General features: G+C 53.3%; 1 protein-coding gene across 1 annotated transcript; it reads left to right on the top strand.

Annotated features, from left to right (window-relative positions):
- The first annotated feature begins 442 nt into the window (after positions 1-442).
- LEMD2 (LEM domain containing 2) lies at positions 443-18,314 on the top strand. Its single transcript, XM_010359073.2, has 9 exons — positions 443-1,241; positions 2,853-2,893; positions 5,206-5,281; positions 8,476-8,552; positions 9,451-9,530; positions 11,220-11,365; positions 12,358-12,459; positions 12,542-12,644; positions 16,783-18,314. The coding sequence occupies exons 1-9, from the start codon at positions 488-490 to the stop codon at positions 16,931-16,933; spliced, it is 1,530 nt and encodes a 509-aa protein (XP_010357375.2). The 5' UTR covers positions 443-487; the 3' UTR covers positions 16,934-18,314.
- Positions 18,315-19,597: the final 1,283 nt, after the last annotated feature.

Below are 19,597 nucleotides of genomic sequence, written 5' to 3'. Positions count from 1 at the left end.
GTACTATACGGCCCAAATAAAACCGGATCACACATCAGTCCCCAAGCCCAGATAGACAAATGATCCTCTCTCTCCATTCGCAGAAGTGGCTTCGTTCACCATTAACCAATTCATCCATTAAATCAACACTGACTTTACTGAATGCTTACCACGTGCCAGAGGCAAAGCTAGGGTTGGAGGACTCAAAAGATTAATACTGTTTGATCTAACAAACAAAGGGAAGTGGGAGAGCGGAGAGAGAGGGAAAAACAAAACAAAACAAAACACAAAATTAAATCCCCCTTGGACCTTCCCACCATGGCGGCTCTAAGAACCACGTCAGACCTCCTCATCATGGCCGACCCATATGCCGAGCGCAAACCTTCCCAACATGGCGACCGACCTTCCCATCATGGCGCGGGGCCCCGCCCGCTCCGCCGCGCCTGCGGGAGGGAGCAGTTCCGGGTGCGGTGCGCGCCGGGGGCGGGCGGGGGGCGGCGTCCTGGCCATGGCCGGCCTGTCGGACCTGGAACTGCGGCGGGAGCTGCAGGCCCTGGGCTTCCAGCCAGGACCCATCACCGACACCACCAGGGATGTCTACCGCAACAAGCTGCGCCGCCTGCGGGGCGAGGCCCGGCTGCGCGACGAGGAGCGGCTGCGGGAGGAGGCCCGGCCGCGGGAGGAGGCCCAGCCGCGGGGCGAGGAGCGGTTACGGGAAGAGGCCCGGCTACGCGAGGATGCGCCGCTGCGCGCCCGGCCCGCCGCGGCCTCTCCGCGGGCGGAGCCCTGGCTCTCCCAGCCGGCCTCGGGCTCGGCCTACGCGACCCCTGGGGCCTACGGCGATATCCGACCCTCCGCGGCTTCCTGGGTAGGGAGCCGCGGCCTCGCCTATCCTGCCCGCCCGGCGCAGCTCAGGCGCCGCGCCTCGGTCCGGGGCAGCTCCGAGGAGGACGAGGACGCCCGGACGCCCGACAGGGCCACGCAGGGCCCGGGTCTCGCGGCCCGCCGCTGGTGGGCAGCGTCTCCCGCCCCGGCGCGGCTGCCTTCCGCCCTCCTCGGCCCCGACCCGCGCCCAGGCCTGCGGGCGACTCGAGCGGGCCCTACTGGCGCGGCGCGGGCCCGGCCCGAGGTGGGGCGCCGGCTGGAGCGCTGGCTGTCTCGGCTCCTGCTCTGGGCCAGCCTGGGGCTACTGCTCGTCTTCCTGGGCATCCTCTGGGTGAAGATGGGCAAGCCCTCAGCGCCGCAGGAGGCGGAGGACAACAGTACGTCCTGGGCCGGCGCAGGGGAGGGCCCTGGGGGCGCGTGTGTCTGTCGGACGACCACCCGTTCCTGTCGGCGCCAGGCCGCGCACTTCCAGCCTTGTCAGCAGCCTCTGACTGTCTTCTCATTTCCAGGCCTGCCTTCTTCCAGCTGTAGGAAGAGAGGGCCAAGGCTCCTGCATCTGCAATAATTTCTGCCTTCACTTTCTCCGGTTCTCCTTTTCTGCCCCAGCCCTCCCTTCTAACGTCTCCCTTTGAATCACAAGCTGTAGTCACTGCTCCCCCAACCTCTGGTTTTCTCCCTGGAGAGGAAGCCACACGCTCTTCTAACAGATTCACCCCATCCCTTTGGGTTCTTCCCGTTTGACCTCTGGCTTACTCACACATTTAGTGCCTGCTTGAAGGCACTCCAGATTTCACTGACCCACAGATAGGATCTGGTTGGGGGTCCCAGCTTTGCAGCACCAAAAAGTCCACTCCACTTCTTTGAACCACAGGGCCGCCGCTTTGTCAACAGGAGAATCTACCAGCCTTGCTTGCCAGACAGGTTAAACTGATAGCAACGGGAGGCGTTTACTATTGCTTGTAGCACCCTCATGGAGTGTGTTGAGCGACTGTAACTCAAGGATGCTCACAGCCATCCTTCTGGCCACACTTAAGTTACATGGTTAGATATGCCAATGAGAGGTCTTCAGAATACAGTATATATCCGGAATAGCTGAGAATTGTGTGTTTCCTGAAAAGAAACAGAGATCATTTCATTATACATTTAGGTATAAAGGGCCACTGTAGTTCACCAACTTTTAATACTCTTTACAAAGCACAAATGTGACTAATACTGTTCCCAGCTTCCAGCCAAGGCCACATCCTTCCATGCCTAGCAGGAACTGCCAACATACAGGAAAAAACTAAAGTTATGTCTTAGCTGGTGTGGCAGATGGATGTTTGGGAGTGTACAAGTCTGTGGGCAAGGGTATCAACAGACTTGTGTGCAGACACCCAAATGATTTCCCCACTATGAGAGCAGTTTATCAACTATGTGAATAGATTGTCGACCTGCTAGAGAAATTAAGCAGACCTGGGAGTGTCATGGTACTATAACTACACTGGTGATGTCAAACAGTATCACACTGGTACTCACTGCTGAAATGTTTTAAGACAACAGTGCTAGAATCTATGCTGGTATTTACCTGGACTTCCCCTCCTATTATGGTGTTAATCTCTGTTTAACATATCATTGTTTTCAGTTTACAAAACTGTCCTGTACTTTGTTTTGTTGGGGCCTAACTCCCTGAGTTAAGCAGGGAAGGCCCATTTGATCCCATTTTACAGATGAGGAAACAGAGATTCAGAGTGGTTGAGTTGCCCAAGAACCTTGAGCTAATCATTTTCAGCTGGGACGAGGACCCAGCTATCTTAATTCCTAATCCAGGATTTGGATACCCTTACATTTTGCTGTCTGCATTTTAAAAGTGCCTTCCTTAGATGACATCTTTCTAATCCCCACCCTTGGCTTGGTAATGCTTTACTCCCCCCGAATGTTGTGAGTAGTCTCTTTGTTTTCCTTTCTCAACCCACACTTAATTTCCTCTGTGTTTCTTTTCTTGGTCTCAGTGAAGTTATTGCCAGTGGACTGTGAGAGAAAAACAGATGAGGTGAGTTTGAGTTTCTCTGGCTTTTATTATTCCTCCTGAGGATATTAGCCTCCATCAGGAGGTAAACTTCCCCAGAAAAAGAATAGGATCATTTTCAAGGAGTGCTTCCTGTAATGTACCAGAGTCACATTGTGTTCTGTGATGTTTGTGTCAGGCCCAATTGTGGCAGTGAAGGAATACTTGAAATAGAATTGACCTCCCAAAATCCAACCCTGGGCTTGTTATGGACGCTTTCCCATCAAATGTAGCATTTTCTTCTGCCTGAGTCAATCTAGGGGGATACAGTAGGTTGTTGTTGAAGGACGCCCCCAAGCTCCCTGGCACGGGGAGGAAGGGCTGGCGTTTCTAAGCATCAGGAGGCCAAGTTCTCAATTCCACATTCTCTCTCTCTGGCGGTGCAGCTGTGGCTCTGAAAATGCTGTTCTGATTTGAAACATAGGGAGTTTGTTTGGAACACATCTTAAGTGGAATTAGCCCTCTTAGTCCACATTTAGATTTGCTTTATGAAGCTCTAATATTTCCTACAAATAATATTTGGGGATGAGCAGCCCCATCCATTTATGAATCATGAAGGCAGCATTATCAAGGAGCTGGGATGCTGGTTCTGGTGACAGTCTGGAGAAGATATGGGGCAGTACATTTTCAGGTCATAAATTGTACCAGTCATGTGCTGCCAGAGGGCATGACTTAGTAGTCTAATTATTAAGTGTGCAATGCCTGGCCTCCCGAGCCCTTAGTTAACATCTCTGGTAGCTCAGGGGCTGGGAAAGAAAATGACGCATGGTCCTCTGGCCACCCCTGCATTGACTGACTGACCCATGTAAATGAGGGGACATCCTGGTGCAGATAACCACTTTTATTTCTCTTTGGCTTCTGGTGTGTCATGGTTTGGGGTGTTTTATTACATCCATTTATTGCATTCATCCACCAAATATCTTTGCTTCCCAGTTGTTTTGTAAAAGCAGATTCACAGTAAGTTTAATCTGCCTTCTATCATAAAAACTGTAGTTGATGATGAGAGGAAGTGGCCCAGAAACATAGGCAGCCAGAGGGGAAAACTGGAATTTGAAGACTTAAAACAAAAACAGGAAAAAATAACATTCTGTAAGACTTCTCAGTGCTATGAGTTTTGTTTGTCTTTTAATTAGAAAATGGTTCCATGGTTTCTATTTCTTGGTCCTTCACGTCTCTAAATTAATCAGACCCACAAGTGAATGGCACATTTGTTCCCTGGCTGCCTCTGATCTGGACACACTCAGGCCCCGCTTGAGTGAGCCCAGACAGGTACCCTCCAGGTCCTTGCTACAGATGTGCTCTGTGGACAGACAGCATTCAGCACTTGCCAGCGAGGGCTTCAGATGCAGATATTCCTATGTGTAACCATGCAGATCTTCATCAGAGCATCAGAAAGCAGGGGCTGGGCCATCTCAGTGTAGGCTTTGTGGAGCTGAGATTTCATGGGGTACCCTTCGCCTTTCTGGAGGGTGGACACAGGAATAAGCAGGTGGGGATGTGTTTCTTGGCTTTGGTGAGGCTCCTGCTGAAAGTCTTATTCTTTGCATAGCTCCAGGCTCACGGAGATCGCAGACGGGCATTTGAATTTCAGATTCGTGTTCTTTCCCTTTTCGGCCATTGAAGACAGTGACACTTTGTGTTTTTCTTTCTGCCTTTGTGCTGCCGAAAACGTGGGGACAGGCTGGGAGTGGGTGTGTTGTCTTAATCAGGCCGTCTCGTTGTCTGGTACCGTCTGTCCTCCTGTTTCCTTTAGGTGGTAGCAGCCTCTGCTGAGTGGTGTGTGAGTTTGCACCGAATCCTACCACAATCCTTACTCAGATGAGGGCCCTGAGATTCCACCTAAAGGGAGACAAGGTGGCAGCTGCTGACATTCTGCCCTGTCTGCAAGCTCTCCCAGCTCTCCCAGCTCTGCAAGCTCTGACAGCAGTTGCTCTTCCGTCTGAGGAAGCTGAGCGACTGCATCATCCCCCGACCACGTCGCCTCTGCTCAGCCCTCTTACTGGCTGTCATTCCAAGGGAAAGGCAGGAGCCAGGAGTCTCCGATGCAGCCCCTTGGTTACAGTGTCTGCTTTCAGCTCTGCCTCTGCTTCTCCAGGGTCTTTCTCAGGCAGTTAACCCAACATTTATCAACTCTCTCCCTGGGCCCAGCACTTGGCAGAATTTGTTTCTATTTTGTAAAAGTATGAGATGTTCCTTGCTGCTTAGTATTTGACAGTGTGGCTGGAGAGGTAAAGATGGACAGACAGACCCGTCCCACCCACCCCTCCTTGCTGACCACTTGTCCCGTGCCTTTCCAGTTCTGTCAGGCCAAGCAGAAGGCAGCCTTGTTGGAGCTGCTGCATGAACTCTACAACTTCCTGGCCATCCAAGCTGGTGAGTAAGTCACGTAAGTCCTGAGATGCCTCTTGTGAGAGCTATGGGCGGCTGACCCAGTTCATCAGGCTGGTTAGTTACACTGCGGCTGGCGGGCGAGACCCTCCCTGGTTGTCTCCCAGAAGGCATATTCAGAAGCCAAGTCTCACCTTCTCGCCTCCCAACTCAGGCACATCTTTTATAAGCCTGTGTTTGAACAAAACACATTTGATTCTTGCTCCTCTTAAGGGAGGTCCTGGCCCGTGCACAGGCCTTCCTGCAGCTGTTCTCCCTTCTTGGGGATGCCCAGTACCTAATGCTTTGGGGGTCCGTGTTGGCATGGGAAGGGGCCAGGCCCCAGGTGTTGTTAGAATCTATGTCCTCCCCCCTAGAGGGACCTTCTGAACCAGATGGTTGGCTGGGCCAGGGAGAGGCCTCTTGCCTGTGCAGACAGCCTGTGTGGTGGGCCCTGGTGTCACATCTGGTCCTGATCACCATCTGCTTGTCGGACCTCGGACAAAGTCCCTGATTCTCTCAGGGTCTTCATCTCCCTGTCCGACCAAGGGCTCCTGGGTCTATCTGTTCTCTACAAATGAGAGTCAAGTGCTGTCCTCTAAAGGAGGGCATTCTCAGCTCCTCTGTGAAATGCCCCTGGAAATGCATCCAGAAGATGCATCCCCTGCTGTTTTATTTGGTGAAGTTATTCCTTGAGGCCAGAGATATCACCTGCATTATTATGTCCTCCCCGATGCCAGGCATCTAGGAGGCTCTCAAAATCACTTGCACGTGACATAGGTGAATACCAGAGTATGCGCCTTGTGTTAAATATGCTGGACACAAGAACCAGACATAGCAGTTCTATCTTAAAGGACATTCAAGAGGCGCCTCTTACCTGTGGGGTCAGAGGACAGATCTTAGGATTGTGAGGTCAACCCTTGTCTAAGGTTTCCCTAGGAAATTGGGGTCAGGTGGACTTCTCCTGGGCCCTCAGTCCTCAGGGTCAATCTCATGAGCATCAGCTCTTCTGCCTCCTTCCTCTTGAAAGTGAGAGATTGAGAGGGTAGGGGAGGCATCCATGAGCACTTGGAGGAGAAACAGGTACTGGGGCTCCTGCTCACAGCATCATAGGAATTCCTCTGTATGGCCCAGGTGCTTGGGATGTCAATTCTGACCTAAGAGGGTGTTCTAAACCTTTGTGTCTCAATTGTGGTCCAAGGACCCATAGCATCCGCATCACGTGGGAGCTCACTAGAAATTCAGAATCTCAGGTCTCATGCCAAACTCAGTGAATCAGAGTCTGTATCCTAAGATCCCCAGGGCATTTGAGTGCACCCTGAAGTTGAGAAGCTCTGCTCGAAATTGGGTCCTAGTAGATATTTCTCCTCCATCCCACCCTCCATATGTGGTCCTGCCTTATGCCCTCAAGGGTCCTGGCATCTGTTGCCCTCCGACAAGTCTGGGGGGCCGCCTTGAAGGTACATATCTCACTGAGACAGGAGTGTGCCTCACAGAGGCTCCTTAGTAGTCCTCAACCCCTCCCCACCTCTCCTGTTAGGGATCCGCTGTGGGCTGGGCACTGTGCAGGGCCTTGCAATGAGATGACTCAGCTCCAGATCCTGCCTGCAGGGTGGTTGGGGTCTACTAGAAGAGACAGGCCACCTACCTCCCTGACCACTGGGTGATACAAAATGTGATTAGACAAGAACCAAGAGGTCAAAAGTTCTGGGAGGCACAATGCCTTTTAGCTGGAGCAGTCAGGAGAGCGTTACAGGGGAGGTGGCATCTGTGCCAGGCCCTGAAGCCCAGATAAGACTGGTTATGCGTATGTGGGGAAGGACAAGGCAAAGCGGCAAGAAGTTATATCTCGGTTGGGAAGCAGCACCTTCATGGAGGAAGGGGAAGATGAGGGAGTGAAGTCTGGAAGTGTTGGTTAGGCCCCACCATAGATGGCCTTGGATGCCAGGCCACCAGAGCTCAATCTGGCAGGCAGTGAGGGCCAGAGAGGCTTTGAGCAAGGGAGTATCATGCTGAGAGCCAGGTGCCAGGAAGGCGAATGCGGCAGCAGCTTGAGTAGCACAGTGTCATTTAAGCAGAATCATTTTCAAGCGTATTGACAAAACAACTGGATTGGAAAGGGGAGAGGAGGAGCTGAATCGGGAGGCCATTTACATGGTCCAGGCAGGCCTGGCAAGGGCAGGAAGAGTTCTGGTGGGAACGGGAGGATGCTAGAAGCCACCTGTATCTCAGGGGACCCCTTGGGCCAAAATCAACTTTGAAGTAGGAGGATTTGGCTGTGTTGGGGGAGGGGGACAGGCTTCAGTTCAGTTTCAACATTTTAAAATATGACCTTCAGCTACTCCCTTCCCCAGCATGCAGAAACACAGACACTGGCCACCCGAAGTCCGCCAGGCTGTGCTGGGTCCGGGCAGTCAGGCCATGCACACATGTTAAATAAATAGCGTGTGCGTGCCTGGCCCTGGACCCTCCCTGCTCTCAGGGAGTCAGGCAAACCACAGCACAGGAATAAGGACCAAGGGCTGTGGCAGGTCACTAAATGTGGGGCCATTTCATCAAACGAAAGACCCCCAGGGGCTGAGGGCTTCCCGGAGGAGATGGCCCCTGGGCTGGACCCAGGAAGTTGGGCGGGACTAAGCGGGAGGCTGCCAGCTCTATCCTATGGGAGCAGGCCTCCAAAGCCACTCGGGAGAGCTGCCCCTTGGCGTGCCGTGCTGAGGCCCCACTGCCCAGCACACAGACATCCTCTTCCTCCAAGGAGCCCCTCAAGACAATAGACCTGGCATTCCAGGTCGCCTGCCTGTGTCATGAGTCAGAATCCCCGTGGTGCCCATGGCCTCCCTGCCTTTCTTTTTTCTCAGGCTGTGTTTATTTATAGTGCCATTCCGGTACCTTCCGAAGCTATCTGTCTGATCCTTTTAGGGATCAATTGCAAAGAGACCTTGGTCTTGGGCAGCTTTTTAGTCATTTAATGCAAATCGCCACACTGCTTTGCAGGTCAGGTTTTAATGATCTGGAATCGATCCAAGCTAAGTGGCTTTTGATCTTGCTGCAGAGTGAAGATGCCCCACAGAAGCCAGGAGCTGCTGGGCCACATGCTCCTTATTAGAGCTGATGGCTTGATTCTTGCTGCATGTTTTAGTCTGTTTCACAGTGATTTTTCCTCTTTGTGTTTGAGTGTGTGGTTTTTTTTCTCCTAGGTAATTTTGAGTGTGGAAATCCAGAGAATCTGAAAAGCAAATGCATTCCTGTTATGGAAGCCCAGGAATACATAGCGGTAAGTAGGCTTCGGTGCTTATCCATTCCTGGGAGGGCCTGGTGCTTTCCTATTGGTCTTTCAAGCCCTGTTGGGGTTTTTGTTTTTGTTTTTTTGTTTGCTTTGTGGCTTTTGTACTAGGCTACCTTAAGTTAAGGTTTGGTTTATGGCTTTTTGTGCTAGGCTTCCTTAAGTTAAGGCAGCCATAGTAGTGACTGCCCCAGAGCCAGGCCATGTGTAGTGGGGCGGCTCTCTCCTGACCTGCTGCACTGTAGGTGTGCCTGTTACCTGCTTCTCCCTTGGTTCACTTTGGTCCTCTTGCCTTCAGCTTTCAGGAGAAACATGCTGTCCCTTCTCTCCCTTATGATTACCATTCATACTGCCAGGGGGCCATTTGATTTACTGTGTGGCCTCAAGATGGTAGATATAGACTATGGAGCTGGCATTCCAGGTCACCTGCCTGTCCAGTAACTTAGGGGTCATCTGGTTCCATTTGCATTTCACAGATGAAGAAACAGGCCTGGAGAGGGTCAGGGACTTGCCTGAGGCCAGACCACTTGCACTGGCCACTGGGCTCACCCACTGCCAGCCCCAACGCTGTTATTCGCTTTACCCCAAGATGAGCTGCCAGCTCTCTGGCCGGATGCTTCCATCCTCAAGAGAGTCATATTCTTTTGGCCGCCTCAGACCCACATTGTTTTCCTGCTTGTGCTTCCGCATCACCTCCTCTGGTTATAGCTTCTTCCTTGGCTTTCATCAACCCCAAATTTCCTTCCTGCCAGTTTGCTGTGCTTTTAGCAGAGCGGGGTTTTGGGGCTGTGGAGGACACGGGAGAGGGCTTCCTTAATCCAGCAGCAGAATGTTGTTCCAGCTGCTCCACCCAGATGCAGAACTAATCTTCTCCTGCGCCCTCCCACAGAATGTGACCAGCAGCTCCTCCGCCAAGTTTGAAGCCGCACTGACCTGGATACTGAGCAGTAACAAGGACGTGGGCATCTGGTGAGTGTGGGCAGGGTGGCGACGCAGCATGGGTGCCTGCAGCCACTGTCTTTGCTCATCACTAACACCCATGCTCCGACAGAGCTGTCTCAGGTCTGAAGCTGGAGGCTGGGTCTCCCAGCTGAGTCATGTGGGCTAGGATGGAAGTGGGGCAACAGAAGCAAGAATCATTTGGAATGCAGTGTAAGGAGCAGCTTCAAGATGAGACACAAAATTCAGGTGTTAGGATGTTAGCCTGGTGTTACAGCTAAATCCTGTCTCAAGTAACTCAGTCTGTGCCTTTCTCATTCATCAATACCACATGGTTTATTGGGGAAGGCATTTTTCTGCACTTTCTCTCCTCGGAAGCTAGTTTTTATTTATAGATGAAACTATTCTTTCTATATGTTGGTTTTACTCACTATGGAAATCGCATAAGGAAATACTGGATTTTATTCTGACCAGGCAGTTTCTGCCTCATTTTAATCACTGGTGAACGCTGTTAGGAAAGATGGCAAACCCTTTCTTGAGGCTGAAAGGCTGTATCTGGAGGCTCAGCCCAGGGGGAGGGGCGTGTCACAGCCAGGCAGCCTCAGAGACCTGTCCCCTGCTGGAAGAGCAGCATTACCTACCCGCTTCCCACTCTCAGTGTTTGTGGGGGTCTCTGTTCAGGTTATAGAAGATATTAAAACATCCTCTAGAGTTTTGTTCTCTTCCCCTCTAATCCACCCAGATTACTAATTCCATCAGCACTGCATCCAGCAGAAGCCCCTCGGGCAGCTCAACCTCAAGCTGGATAACTGGATGCATGGCACGATTAAAATTTGTTGGCTTAAATTAAAAAAAAAAAAAAAAAAGCTGCCCCGAGTAGCTGAGCAATTTTCCTGTGTTAGAAAAGGCGGAGGAGAATACGGATTTTATCCTCAGCAGCAGCGCTCACTGAAGCTGCTAACACAGAAGAATGATGACACTCGCCTTTTCTGTTGGGGAAGGCAGCCTGGAGGGTGGCAGAGCCGCTCGCGATGACCATGTTGAAAGTGAGTCCTGAGAAATCAGGACACTTGGGATGCCAGCCATTCCAGCGTGCAGCCTCAAGAGCATGATATTCTCGCCCTGGGTCACCTAGCTGGAAGAAGGCTCCGGTGTCCACACCTCTGCAGGTCCTGACACCTCCTGGCCAGAGAGCATGGTGGAGGCGCTGTGGCTGGGGTCTGGCCTCGGGGAGCCTGGTGGTTTTCATTCCCCATGAGCCTCACGGATGCCCCATGATCTTTAGCTTAAACAGCTTATGTGCCTCCTCGCCACGGAGGAAAAGTGCAACCTCCCAGATTCTGTCTTTCAGTTCTTGCCATGCAATTGCAAAGCTAGTGATTCAGTAAACATTTCCATTTCTCTGTGCTGGGAGGTGGGAATCCAATTTACAGTTTAATCTCCTGCACGCTGAGAGAGGCTGTCAAAGACCTGACAGAGGGGGACGTCGCTTTAGCACTAGGGGTTCAAGCCTGCTGCCGTCTTTAAAGCTTTATTCATTCTAAGTAGCCAGTGTGGGAAATTTCTGGAAAGAGTGCAGCCAGGATACCAAGCCTATTCTATGAGCAAGTAGAGGTCTTGCATCCCCTCCTTCCTTCGCTTCCTCATGTTTGAAGTGGGGTTTGTGCTGCCTCTCCTTGGAACTTTCCAACATGTTTAGAGCCCTGTGTCCTGTTTCAGGTTGAAAGGAGAAGACCAATCTGAATTGGTGACGACCGTGGACAAGGTGGTCTGCCTGGAATCTGCCCGCCCCCGCATGGGTGTTGGCTGCCGCCTGAGCCGGGCCCTGCTCACTGCTGTCACCAACGTGCTCATCTTCTTCTGGTGTAAGTCCTCGGCCGCCTTCCCTCCCCTTCTGTGCAGTCAAGCGCACTCCTAGGCATGAATGATGAGCTATAGAAATTCCAGGCCCGGAGGGTTCATTTCTGTCTAGTGAACCTGAGGTCTGTCTCATAAAACAGAGGAGATGAACAAGTCAGCCTCTGCCCTGGGTTGTCTTTACCTTTGGAGATTGGTGGCAGGAACGTGAGGATAACTAGAAAATGTCCTTGATTCAGGGCAGATTTCCTAAGCGGGAGCCTGGCCTGAGCAGGAGCTGGGCCCCACCCCTTCTGGGCTCTGCAGGGATCCCAGTGTGGCCCAGCTTCGAACAGGAGGCACAGTAGGGGCTTGGCCTAATTTTACTCCCTGAAAAATGTAAACATCTCCTGGAGAGCTGCAGATACCTGATGAAAGCAAGAAGGACTCAGGGTGCTGCGCTGAAAGGAGGGCACCAGTCTTACCTCCTGACATCAGGGGCCGCCTTTGAGCAGAGACCTCAGGGCGTCTCTGAAGGCGAAAGGCCAAGTCACAGAAACCACGGCTCTCCAGAGATAGTCGGAGCTACAAATCACAGACCGCCTCAGTGTGCACACAGCTCCCTCCCCCACGCCATCAGGCACAGAAATCATTATCGGCAGCAGCATCTTGGAATACAAAGGGCTCCGGCATGTATATATGTATGAAACACCGTGTTCTGGTTCACAAGGGAGGAGATGAAAGCCCCAGAATGAGGTTGGGAGGAGCCGAGATCTGGACCACAGCTGGGGATGCCGCTGTGGTGACAGCCGGCGGGAGGAAGATGATCACTTAATAGTCTGTCCTCCCTCTGCATTTCTATATCTTTTGTTTCTCACATGCTGGTCCTGAGCCTGACACGTAGTAGGTACCCAAACCCATGTGGCGGATCCCCCACAACCTCCATCACAGCATCTTGTCCATGGTGAGACCCACTGCCAAAGGAAGTGTGAGGGATTAACAGTGTTTTGTTCCCTCACAGGCTTGGCTTTTTTGTGGGGGCTCCTAATTCTCCTAAAATATCGGTGGCGAAAGTTAGAAGAGGAAGAACAGGCCATGTATGAGATGGTGAAGAAGATTATAGGTGCGTGGCCCCCTGGTGAAAAAAGGGTTGCCGACACCAGCCAGAAAGGTCCTTGCCCTAAACGGTGTGCTCTCTCCTGCAGACGTGGTCCAGGACCATTACGTGGACTGGGAGCAGGACATGGAGCGCTATCCATATGTAGGCATCTTGCATGTGCGTGACAGCTTGATCCCTCCACAGAGCCGGTGAGTCCCTGGCTGGGGCGCTAGGTGTGGGGTGAGACGGGGTCCAACCCCACTGAGCTCCACAGAAGGAAGCCCGGAGCCTTGCATCTGATGTCAGCCGAGGGCAGTGCAGACCCCAGGGCCAAGAGTGGTGCTGCTCCCCCTCCTGCTGCTCCCCAGCATGCTCGGCTCTTTACAGCAGGATAAGCTAGAGAAGACGTATGAAAGCACGGTCCCACACCTCTGTAGAGAGAACGCTGGCAGTGGTGATACCAGTTGGGAGACTTTGGGCTCCAAGTAACAGCAGCCCCCTCCCCCAGGGCACAAGTAGTGAAGGGTCTCCTCCGTCTCTGTAAGTGGAAGTTCAGAGCTGCATGGGCTCCAGGCACAGAGCAGTCAGGTCTCCTGGTTCCATTGCTCTTGTGATTCTCATGGTCCCACACTCCTCCACGGATGTTAGCAGCAGACTGGGATCCCCCATGGTTGCAGATAGTGGCCAACGGCAGCTGGGGCACTGTCCGCCTTGTCACAGAGCAGGGAAAGTGGGCCTCCCACTACTCTCAGAAGCAAGAGAACATGTTCCCAGTCGCCCCCAGTGACATACTCCTGGAGGCTCTATTGACCAGAATCTGTTACGAGTCTGTTTATGAATCAGTCACTGGCAAGGAAAAGGAGACTGTTTTTCAAACTTTCTAAACCATGACCTGCAGTCAAAAACACCTGTTACCTGCAACATCATGGTCCAATTCCCACACACCCATGTGCACACTCATGCATGTACACGTAACTGAAAGCCAAGTTTCACAGCATGAATGGGGTCAGCTCCCAGGGCACAGAGCTTCATGGGAAGGGGTGGCAGGGCCACTGTCATGTGCAGCTGCAGGTGCCTTCCACGTGGGCTGTGACTGCTAGAGTTGTATACCGGGGTCCTGACAAAACCGGGCTGGGGGAGGGCAGAGTCCCAGGAGACAGCCAGCAGGACGTCCTGCGTGTTGGCTCTGGTTGTGGTCCCTCCCCAGCAGACTCTTGCTATGGTTTCTGGCCAGATGCTATTGTCTGCTGCTGGGTGATGCTGAGAGCTCACCCTTGCTGAGTGCTTGCTGGGAGCCGGGCTCTGCTCAGAGCTCTCCACGGGTGCACACTCACTCACTTGGTCCTCACCATGGCTCACACACACAACAGAAGTGGCCCCATTTTACACATAAGGAAACTGTGCTCAGGAGTCCCATGGCTAGTGGCATTTCTGTGCTCTCACCACCATGCTCTACTGTCGGCATCATCCCTATCTGCAGCCCAAGAGGAATCAGAAAAATAGAGCCTTTAGCAGTCCACTTTAAGTCAGGCACACTGGCTCACACCTGTAATCCCAGCATTTTGGGAGGCCAAAGTGGGAGGATTGCTTGAGCCCCGGAGTTCAAGACCAGCCTGGACAACATAGCGAAACCCCATCTCTACAAAAAATACACAATTAATGGAGCCTGGTGACATATGCCTGTAGTCCCAGCTACTCAGGAGGCTGAGGCAGGAGGATCACTTGAGCCCAAGAGGTCAAGGCGACAGTGAGCTATAACTATGCCACTGCACATCAGCCTGGACAACAGACCAAGACCTTGTCTCTTAAAAAATAAAAAAAGGTCCGTCTTAAACATGAAGATGCTTGGTGCCTGTCATGCTCACCCCACCCCTGGAAAGGTGGCAGGCAGGAAGTTGAGGGTGAGCAGACTCAGCAGCATAGGCTGTGCTTGCTCTGAGAAGCGCTTGCTGTTGGTTTCAGCGTGAGGCCCTCTACCTCCCAGGGAAGGCCACTTGGGGTACTTGAACTCCCACCTAATTCCTGGCCCTGAGCATCTCAGTCAACCTGTACCACAGTTTCTTTATCCTTAAATGCAAGTGATCCCGCTGCCTTGCAGAGGGCTGTGATGAAGAGACTGTCATTCATTCATTCATTCACTTCCTCCACAAATGTTTATTGAGCACCTACTATATGCCAGACACTCTGCTGGGTCACTGGGAGACAGCAGGAAGTGGACGAAACAAAAATCCCTGCCCAGCTGGAGAATTTGTTCTCAGGAATGAGACAGATGACAAGATGCATAAGGAAAAGATGTGATCTAGGTAGTGACAAGCCCTAAGGGAAGGGGGGTTGGTATCAGTGTGGTGGCCTCAAGGTTCATTAAGTCAGTGACTAGTAGCCTGGCACGGTGGCTCATGCCTGTAATCCCAGTACTTTGGGAGGCTGAGGCGCGTGGGTCACCTGAGGTCAGGAGTTCAAGACCAGCCTGGGCAACATAGTGAAAACCCGTCTTTACCAAAAATACAAAAATTAGCCAGGTATGGTGGCATGCGCCTGTAATCCCAGCTACTCATACTCAGGCATGAGAATCACTTGAACCCAAGAGGTGGAGGTTGCAGTGAGCCGAGATCATGCCACTGCACTCCAGCCTGGGCGACAGAGCGAGACCCTGTCTCAAAAAAAAAAAAAAAAAAAAAGGAGACCAAGGCAGGCAGATCACAAGGTCAGGAGTTCAAGACCAGCCTGGCCAATATGGTGAAACCCCCATCTCTACTAAAAATACAAAAATTAGCCAGGCATGGTAGCGGGCACCTGTAGTCCCAGCTACTCGGGAGGCTGAGTCAGGAGAATCACTTGAACCTGGGAGACGGAGGTTGTAGTGAGCCGAGATCGCGTCACTGCACTCCAGCCTGGGTGACAGAGTGAGACTCCATCTCAAAAAAAAAAAGGTCAGTGCCTAGCACGTGGGCATCATCCAAGGGTAGCCATTATGCCTTGGGCTTAGATGATATTCCACACACATGTTCACTTAAATGAGAGCATGAGACGGCATTGCAGCTTGCCTGCAGCCGGAGCTACCACCCAACCCGTCGTGCATTAGCATAGACACCTAGAGCTGCTGCCACTCAGGTAGCCAGCCCTCAGGCTCAGATCCCCGTGAACCCCAGACGCCCATGCCATTTGCTCTCTTGACTCACCTCCCAAGCCACCCAGTCAGTCCAGGCCAAGCTCCCTACGTCAAGGAGACATTGGGTAGCCAGTCAGGTCTGCCCTGTAGATGAGGGCCTGCTTGGGAAAGACTGAGGGAGATGGGAAGAGCTGGTTCCGTCGGAAAAGCGGGGAGCTGATAGGAGCAACTGACCTGGGAAGGAGGGACTGGAGTGAGGCACTGCCCACTCAGCACTGGCCGTGCTCAGGGAGCCAGCACCTCAGAGCTCAGTCCCCAGGGAATGTGTGGCCTTGGCCAGACCACCAAGTGTGGGCTGCTGAATAGGCCCATGCGGTTTGGTTGGTGGCAGGTCCTGACCCCTGGGGAAGCCCTAGCCCCCTCCCTGCCTCCTGACTCACTGGCCACCTCCGTTTGTCCTCCCCTTCTGCTCCCATGCATACACTCAAATTCACTGTCTCTCCACGTGTGGGATCATGGGGAGGTGGTCTGCAGTGATGAGAAAAGGCCGGGAGCTGTGCACCAGGGTTCACAGAGGAAAAAGATCAAAGTGACCCTCCCCATGGCTTTGGAACTTTCTTGTCCAGTCTGGAAGGGGCAAAGAAGAGATGAAGGGGAGGCTGTCCAGGGGGGTGCAAGGCCCTAGAGACCCAGTAAAGAAGGGACTCTGGCCACTGAAGGGGCCCTCCCTTGTGGCTCTGGTTTCCTAGAGCAGCTCCAGCTTCTTGGCCTCCCCCGTCTGATGCTTAGCTCATCCCATCCCCCGGAGTGCTGTGGAGCTTAGATGGAACAGCCCAGTGCTCACTCTTTAATGAGCCCACCCGGAGCAGCATCAAGGTGCAGTCGGCGGGGGTACTGGAACTGGCTTGGCGAGGGCTGCTGCAGGCAACAGGTCCCAGCAAGAGTCAGCTAGCCTAGCACAGCCCTGCACACCTAGAGACCTGGGGGTGCTCCAGACACCTCGGCCCTTTAGCTCCCTTTAATTGAATGTGTTTGGATCAGTAAAGGTGGAGGAATCATTTCTCCATGGCCCGAGACGTTTTTCTCCTCTGCAGTTGTCATGTTAGTACCTACCAGCTTTTCCTCCCTTATGTAAAGTCCATGCTGGAGCTTGGAAATGTGTCCCCTCTATAGGAAGGGCATCCACAGGCTGGCTCACCTCAGCAGTGTCAGGCAGAGCCTCATCCCTCTCATTGCAGGAGACGCATGAAGCGTGTCTGGGACCGAGCTGTGGAGTTCCTGGCCTCCAATGAATCCCGGATCCAGACGGAGTCCCACCGCGTGGCGGGAGAGGACATGCTGGTGTGGAGATGGACTAAGCCCTCTTCCTTCTCCGACTCAGAGCGATAAGCCCCAGGCAGGGACTTGTTCCCGGTCAGCCTGTCCCAGGACAGCCCACTCCAGGGGCACGAGAGGGTCACCAGGCCTGCTGGTGCTGAATTCACACTTGCCTTGACTTTCAGCCTTGTCCTGACATGATTCCAAAGGTCTGCCAGACTCTTCAGAGGAGCTCGGTTCGGCTTGGGCTTCCTTTAAAGGGAGGGGGAGAAGCCAGGGTGACGACCCAGACTCTGTCCTGTTTTGCTGGCAGAAACGGGAAGAAGGGTTTAGTTTTCATGAATAGAAAACAAGAGCAGCAGCTGTCAGGCCCGGCAGACAAGCATGGGGCCAGTGGGCTGGGACGTGGCCACGCCTGGGAGGTGGGGCAGGGATGGTGTTTTGGGTGGTGGGATGGGGGGCAGCTTGGTCCATGTGCCTTCAGGGGGGTGTTACCTGGGAGCTCAAGGGTGAAGAAAGAAAGCCTGTGCTCTGGCTGGCTGGGCCTCTTTATCCTGAAGGGGGAAGGTGCTAGAAATTAGAACAAGTGACTGCAGGGGGACCGTCTAGAAACCAGGCCCTGACACGGGCCCTCAGGTCAGGAGTGAGCAGCTGGTACAGCCTCCTGGGAGGATCCCGAAGTAAGGACGGGCTGAGAGCAGAGAGGAGGGTTGGGCAGCCCGGGGTGGGCCTGCCTCAGCGTTGCTTCTCACAGAAGCCGCGACTCTAGACCAGGCCTGCAGCCAGAACGCCGATTCCGGGAGCTTGGGAGCCCTGTGTCAGGGCCGAGAGCCTGGCACTTGCTGTGTGCGAAGATCGCCTTGCTTTACTGTGACCACAGCCCCCACCCGGGGCTGTTTAACCAGAACTTCAGCGCAGCCGGCGTTTCTGTTACCCCGGCCGCGGCTCCTGGCGGCGGGAGAGACGCAGTGGCCGCAGGCTGCCCCCTGCCGGCCACACGGGAGCAGCGTCCGCGCCGCCGCCCACCAGCTCTCCCGCCAGCTCCTCAGCCCAGCTCCCTGGGAGGCAGGCTCCAGAAACACCCCAACGGGGGCCCTTATTAAGTGCGAGAAGCCTCTCCAGCGAGTCTTTTCCCGGTGTGTCCTCATCGGCGGCAGGCAGGAGAGGGGGAGCAAACAGGAGATGCCACAGCTGCCTCCAGAAACATTAACCACCTCTCTCTGGTCTTATTGGTATTTTTTGTTTCCTCAATAAAGCTCCAGTCTCCCTCATTTGAGCAATACTCTCATTTCCTCTGATGTCTGGATGATCGGCAGGGCAGGAATCTGAGCGCTGGCCCCGTGGTGAGGCCATGTTCTCATAATCAGGCTCCAGCCAGAGAAATAAACACTGCAACAGGCTTCAGTATCAGGGCTGAAACTGCTGGATGAATAAACTATTTATTAAAAATGGATGTTTCTTGCCCATGGTTCTTTGCCTTCCCCCCAAAGCTATGTCTAAGGAATGGCAATGTGTGGACTTCTTTAGCACCAGCTCTGGGAGGTGGCTGGAAGGGAAGGTGGGAGAGACAGCAGGACATGGGCTCTGCAGTTCCTCCCAGACCTCTGGCCTCTGCCACCAGTGACCAGTTCTGCATAACTCTCACAGCCTCAGTTTACACATTTGTAACATGGTGTGATGACCCTGTCTTACAGAGTGGCTATGAGGATTGCAACATGCTGCTTGGTCCCAGTGGGTGGTCAGAAGTGGGGGTCAATGGGGCCTTTTTCCTTTGGCTCCATTTCTGCCTCCCCTCAAGACCCAGAGGTTCCTCTCGGTGCTCAGCACCAGCCCCAGGAGGAGGAGGAAGAAAGAACAGGGTGAGGTTGGATGGGGCTTCCCAGCAGCTGGTAGCGTCCCTTCATGAGTCCGACTTCTTGTCTCCTGAGGCCCAACCATAGGGAAGACCACTCATTGCCCACCCATGCGGTCTGGCAGGCACATGGGGGTTCCCTTGCCAGGGCTGCTGAGTGTGCTTCTGGATCCCACTGCTGTCCTTCCTTTTGCAGAGGCCCCAAAGTCAGTCACCCCAAGAAGAAGGCAGCCAGTCCTGCCGTGCCCCATGGGGCTTGCAGGCTGTTGTCACCTTTCCTGTTCACGGTGAGCACCAGCCTGTTATCCTCGTCACTAAAACAGTTGGGTCCACAGTCAAAGGACCTGGAAACACAACTCATGGGAAAAAATGAGCCTGTCTCCCTTTTCTGTTCCTCATGAAAGACTCCCTCTGCCACGTTTTGTTTTAAGCTGAGAAGGGAGCTAATGCAGGGCTCTATTTCTGTGAAGCTGTTTGGAGAGCAGGAGCGAGATCAAAATAAACTAAATAACAAAAGGCCCCTGCCAGCCCAGCTCCTTCCTTTCTGGAACACGGAGCGCCTTGGCACAGAGGCCCCGAGGTGCGTCCTCGGCCTCACTCAGGCTGCAGACATTTCAAAGCAGGCTTTCTACTTTCCTCAGCTTCTCAGGGCCAAGTCCCCTTTCAAGCAGCTCTTATTTCACAAGGGACAGTATGGGGCGGTGGGTTTGTCTGAGGCGGGTGTCCGAGGGTATCTTTGGGCTGGAGTGATTGCTGAGAAGCCCTACTTGTTCTGCCCAAATCCCTTCTGAGCACTCCCTGGGCTGCAGACCTGTCTTTTCTCGGTGACAAACAGCCTTCTCGGGCCACAGTGGACACCGATAAAGAAGCTTCAGGGGCAGGGA

This window comes from Rhinopithecus roxellana, chromosome 4 (genome assembly GCF_007565055.1).
Source record: "Rhinopithecus roxellana isolate Shanxi Qingling chromosome 4, ASM756505v1, whole genome shotgun sequence".
In the NCBI taxonomy this organism is placed as follows: Eukaryota; Metazoa; Chordata; class Mammalia; order Primates; family Cercopithecidae; genus Rhinopithecus; species Rhinopithecus roxellana.
Note: the sequence above shows the minus strand (reverse complement) of the source record. Positions and strands in the feature narration are given on the sequence as shown.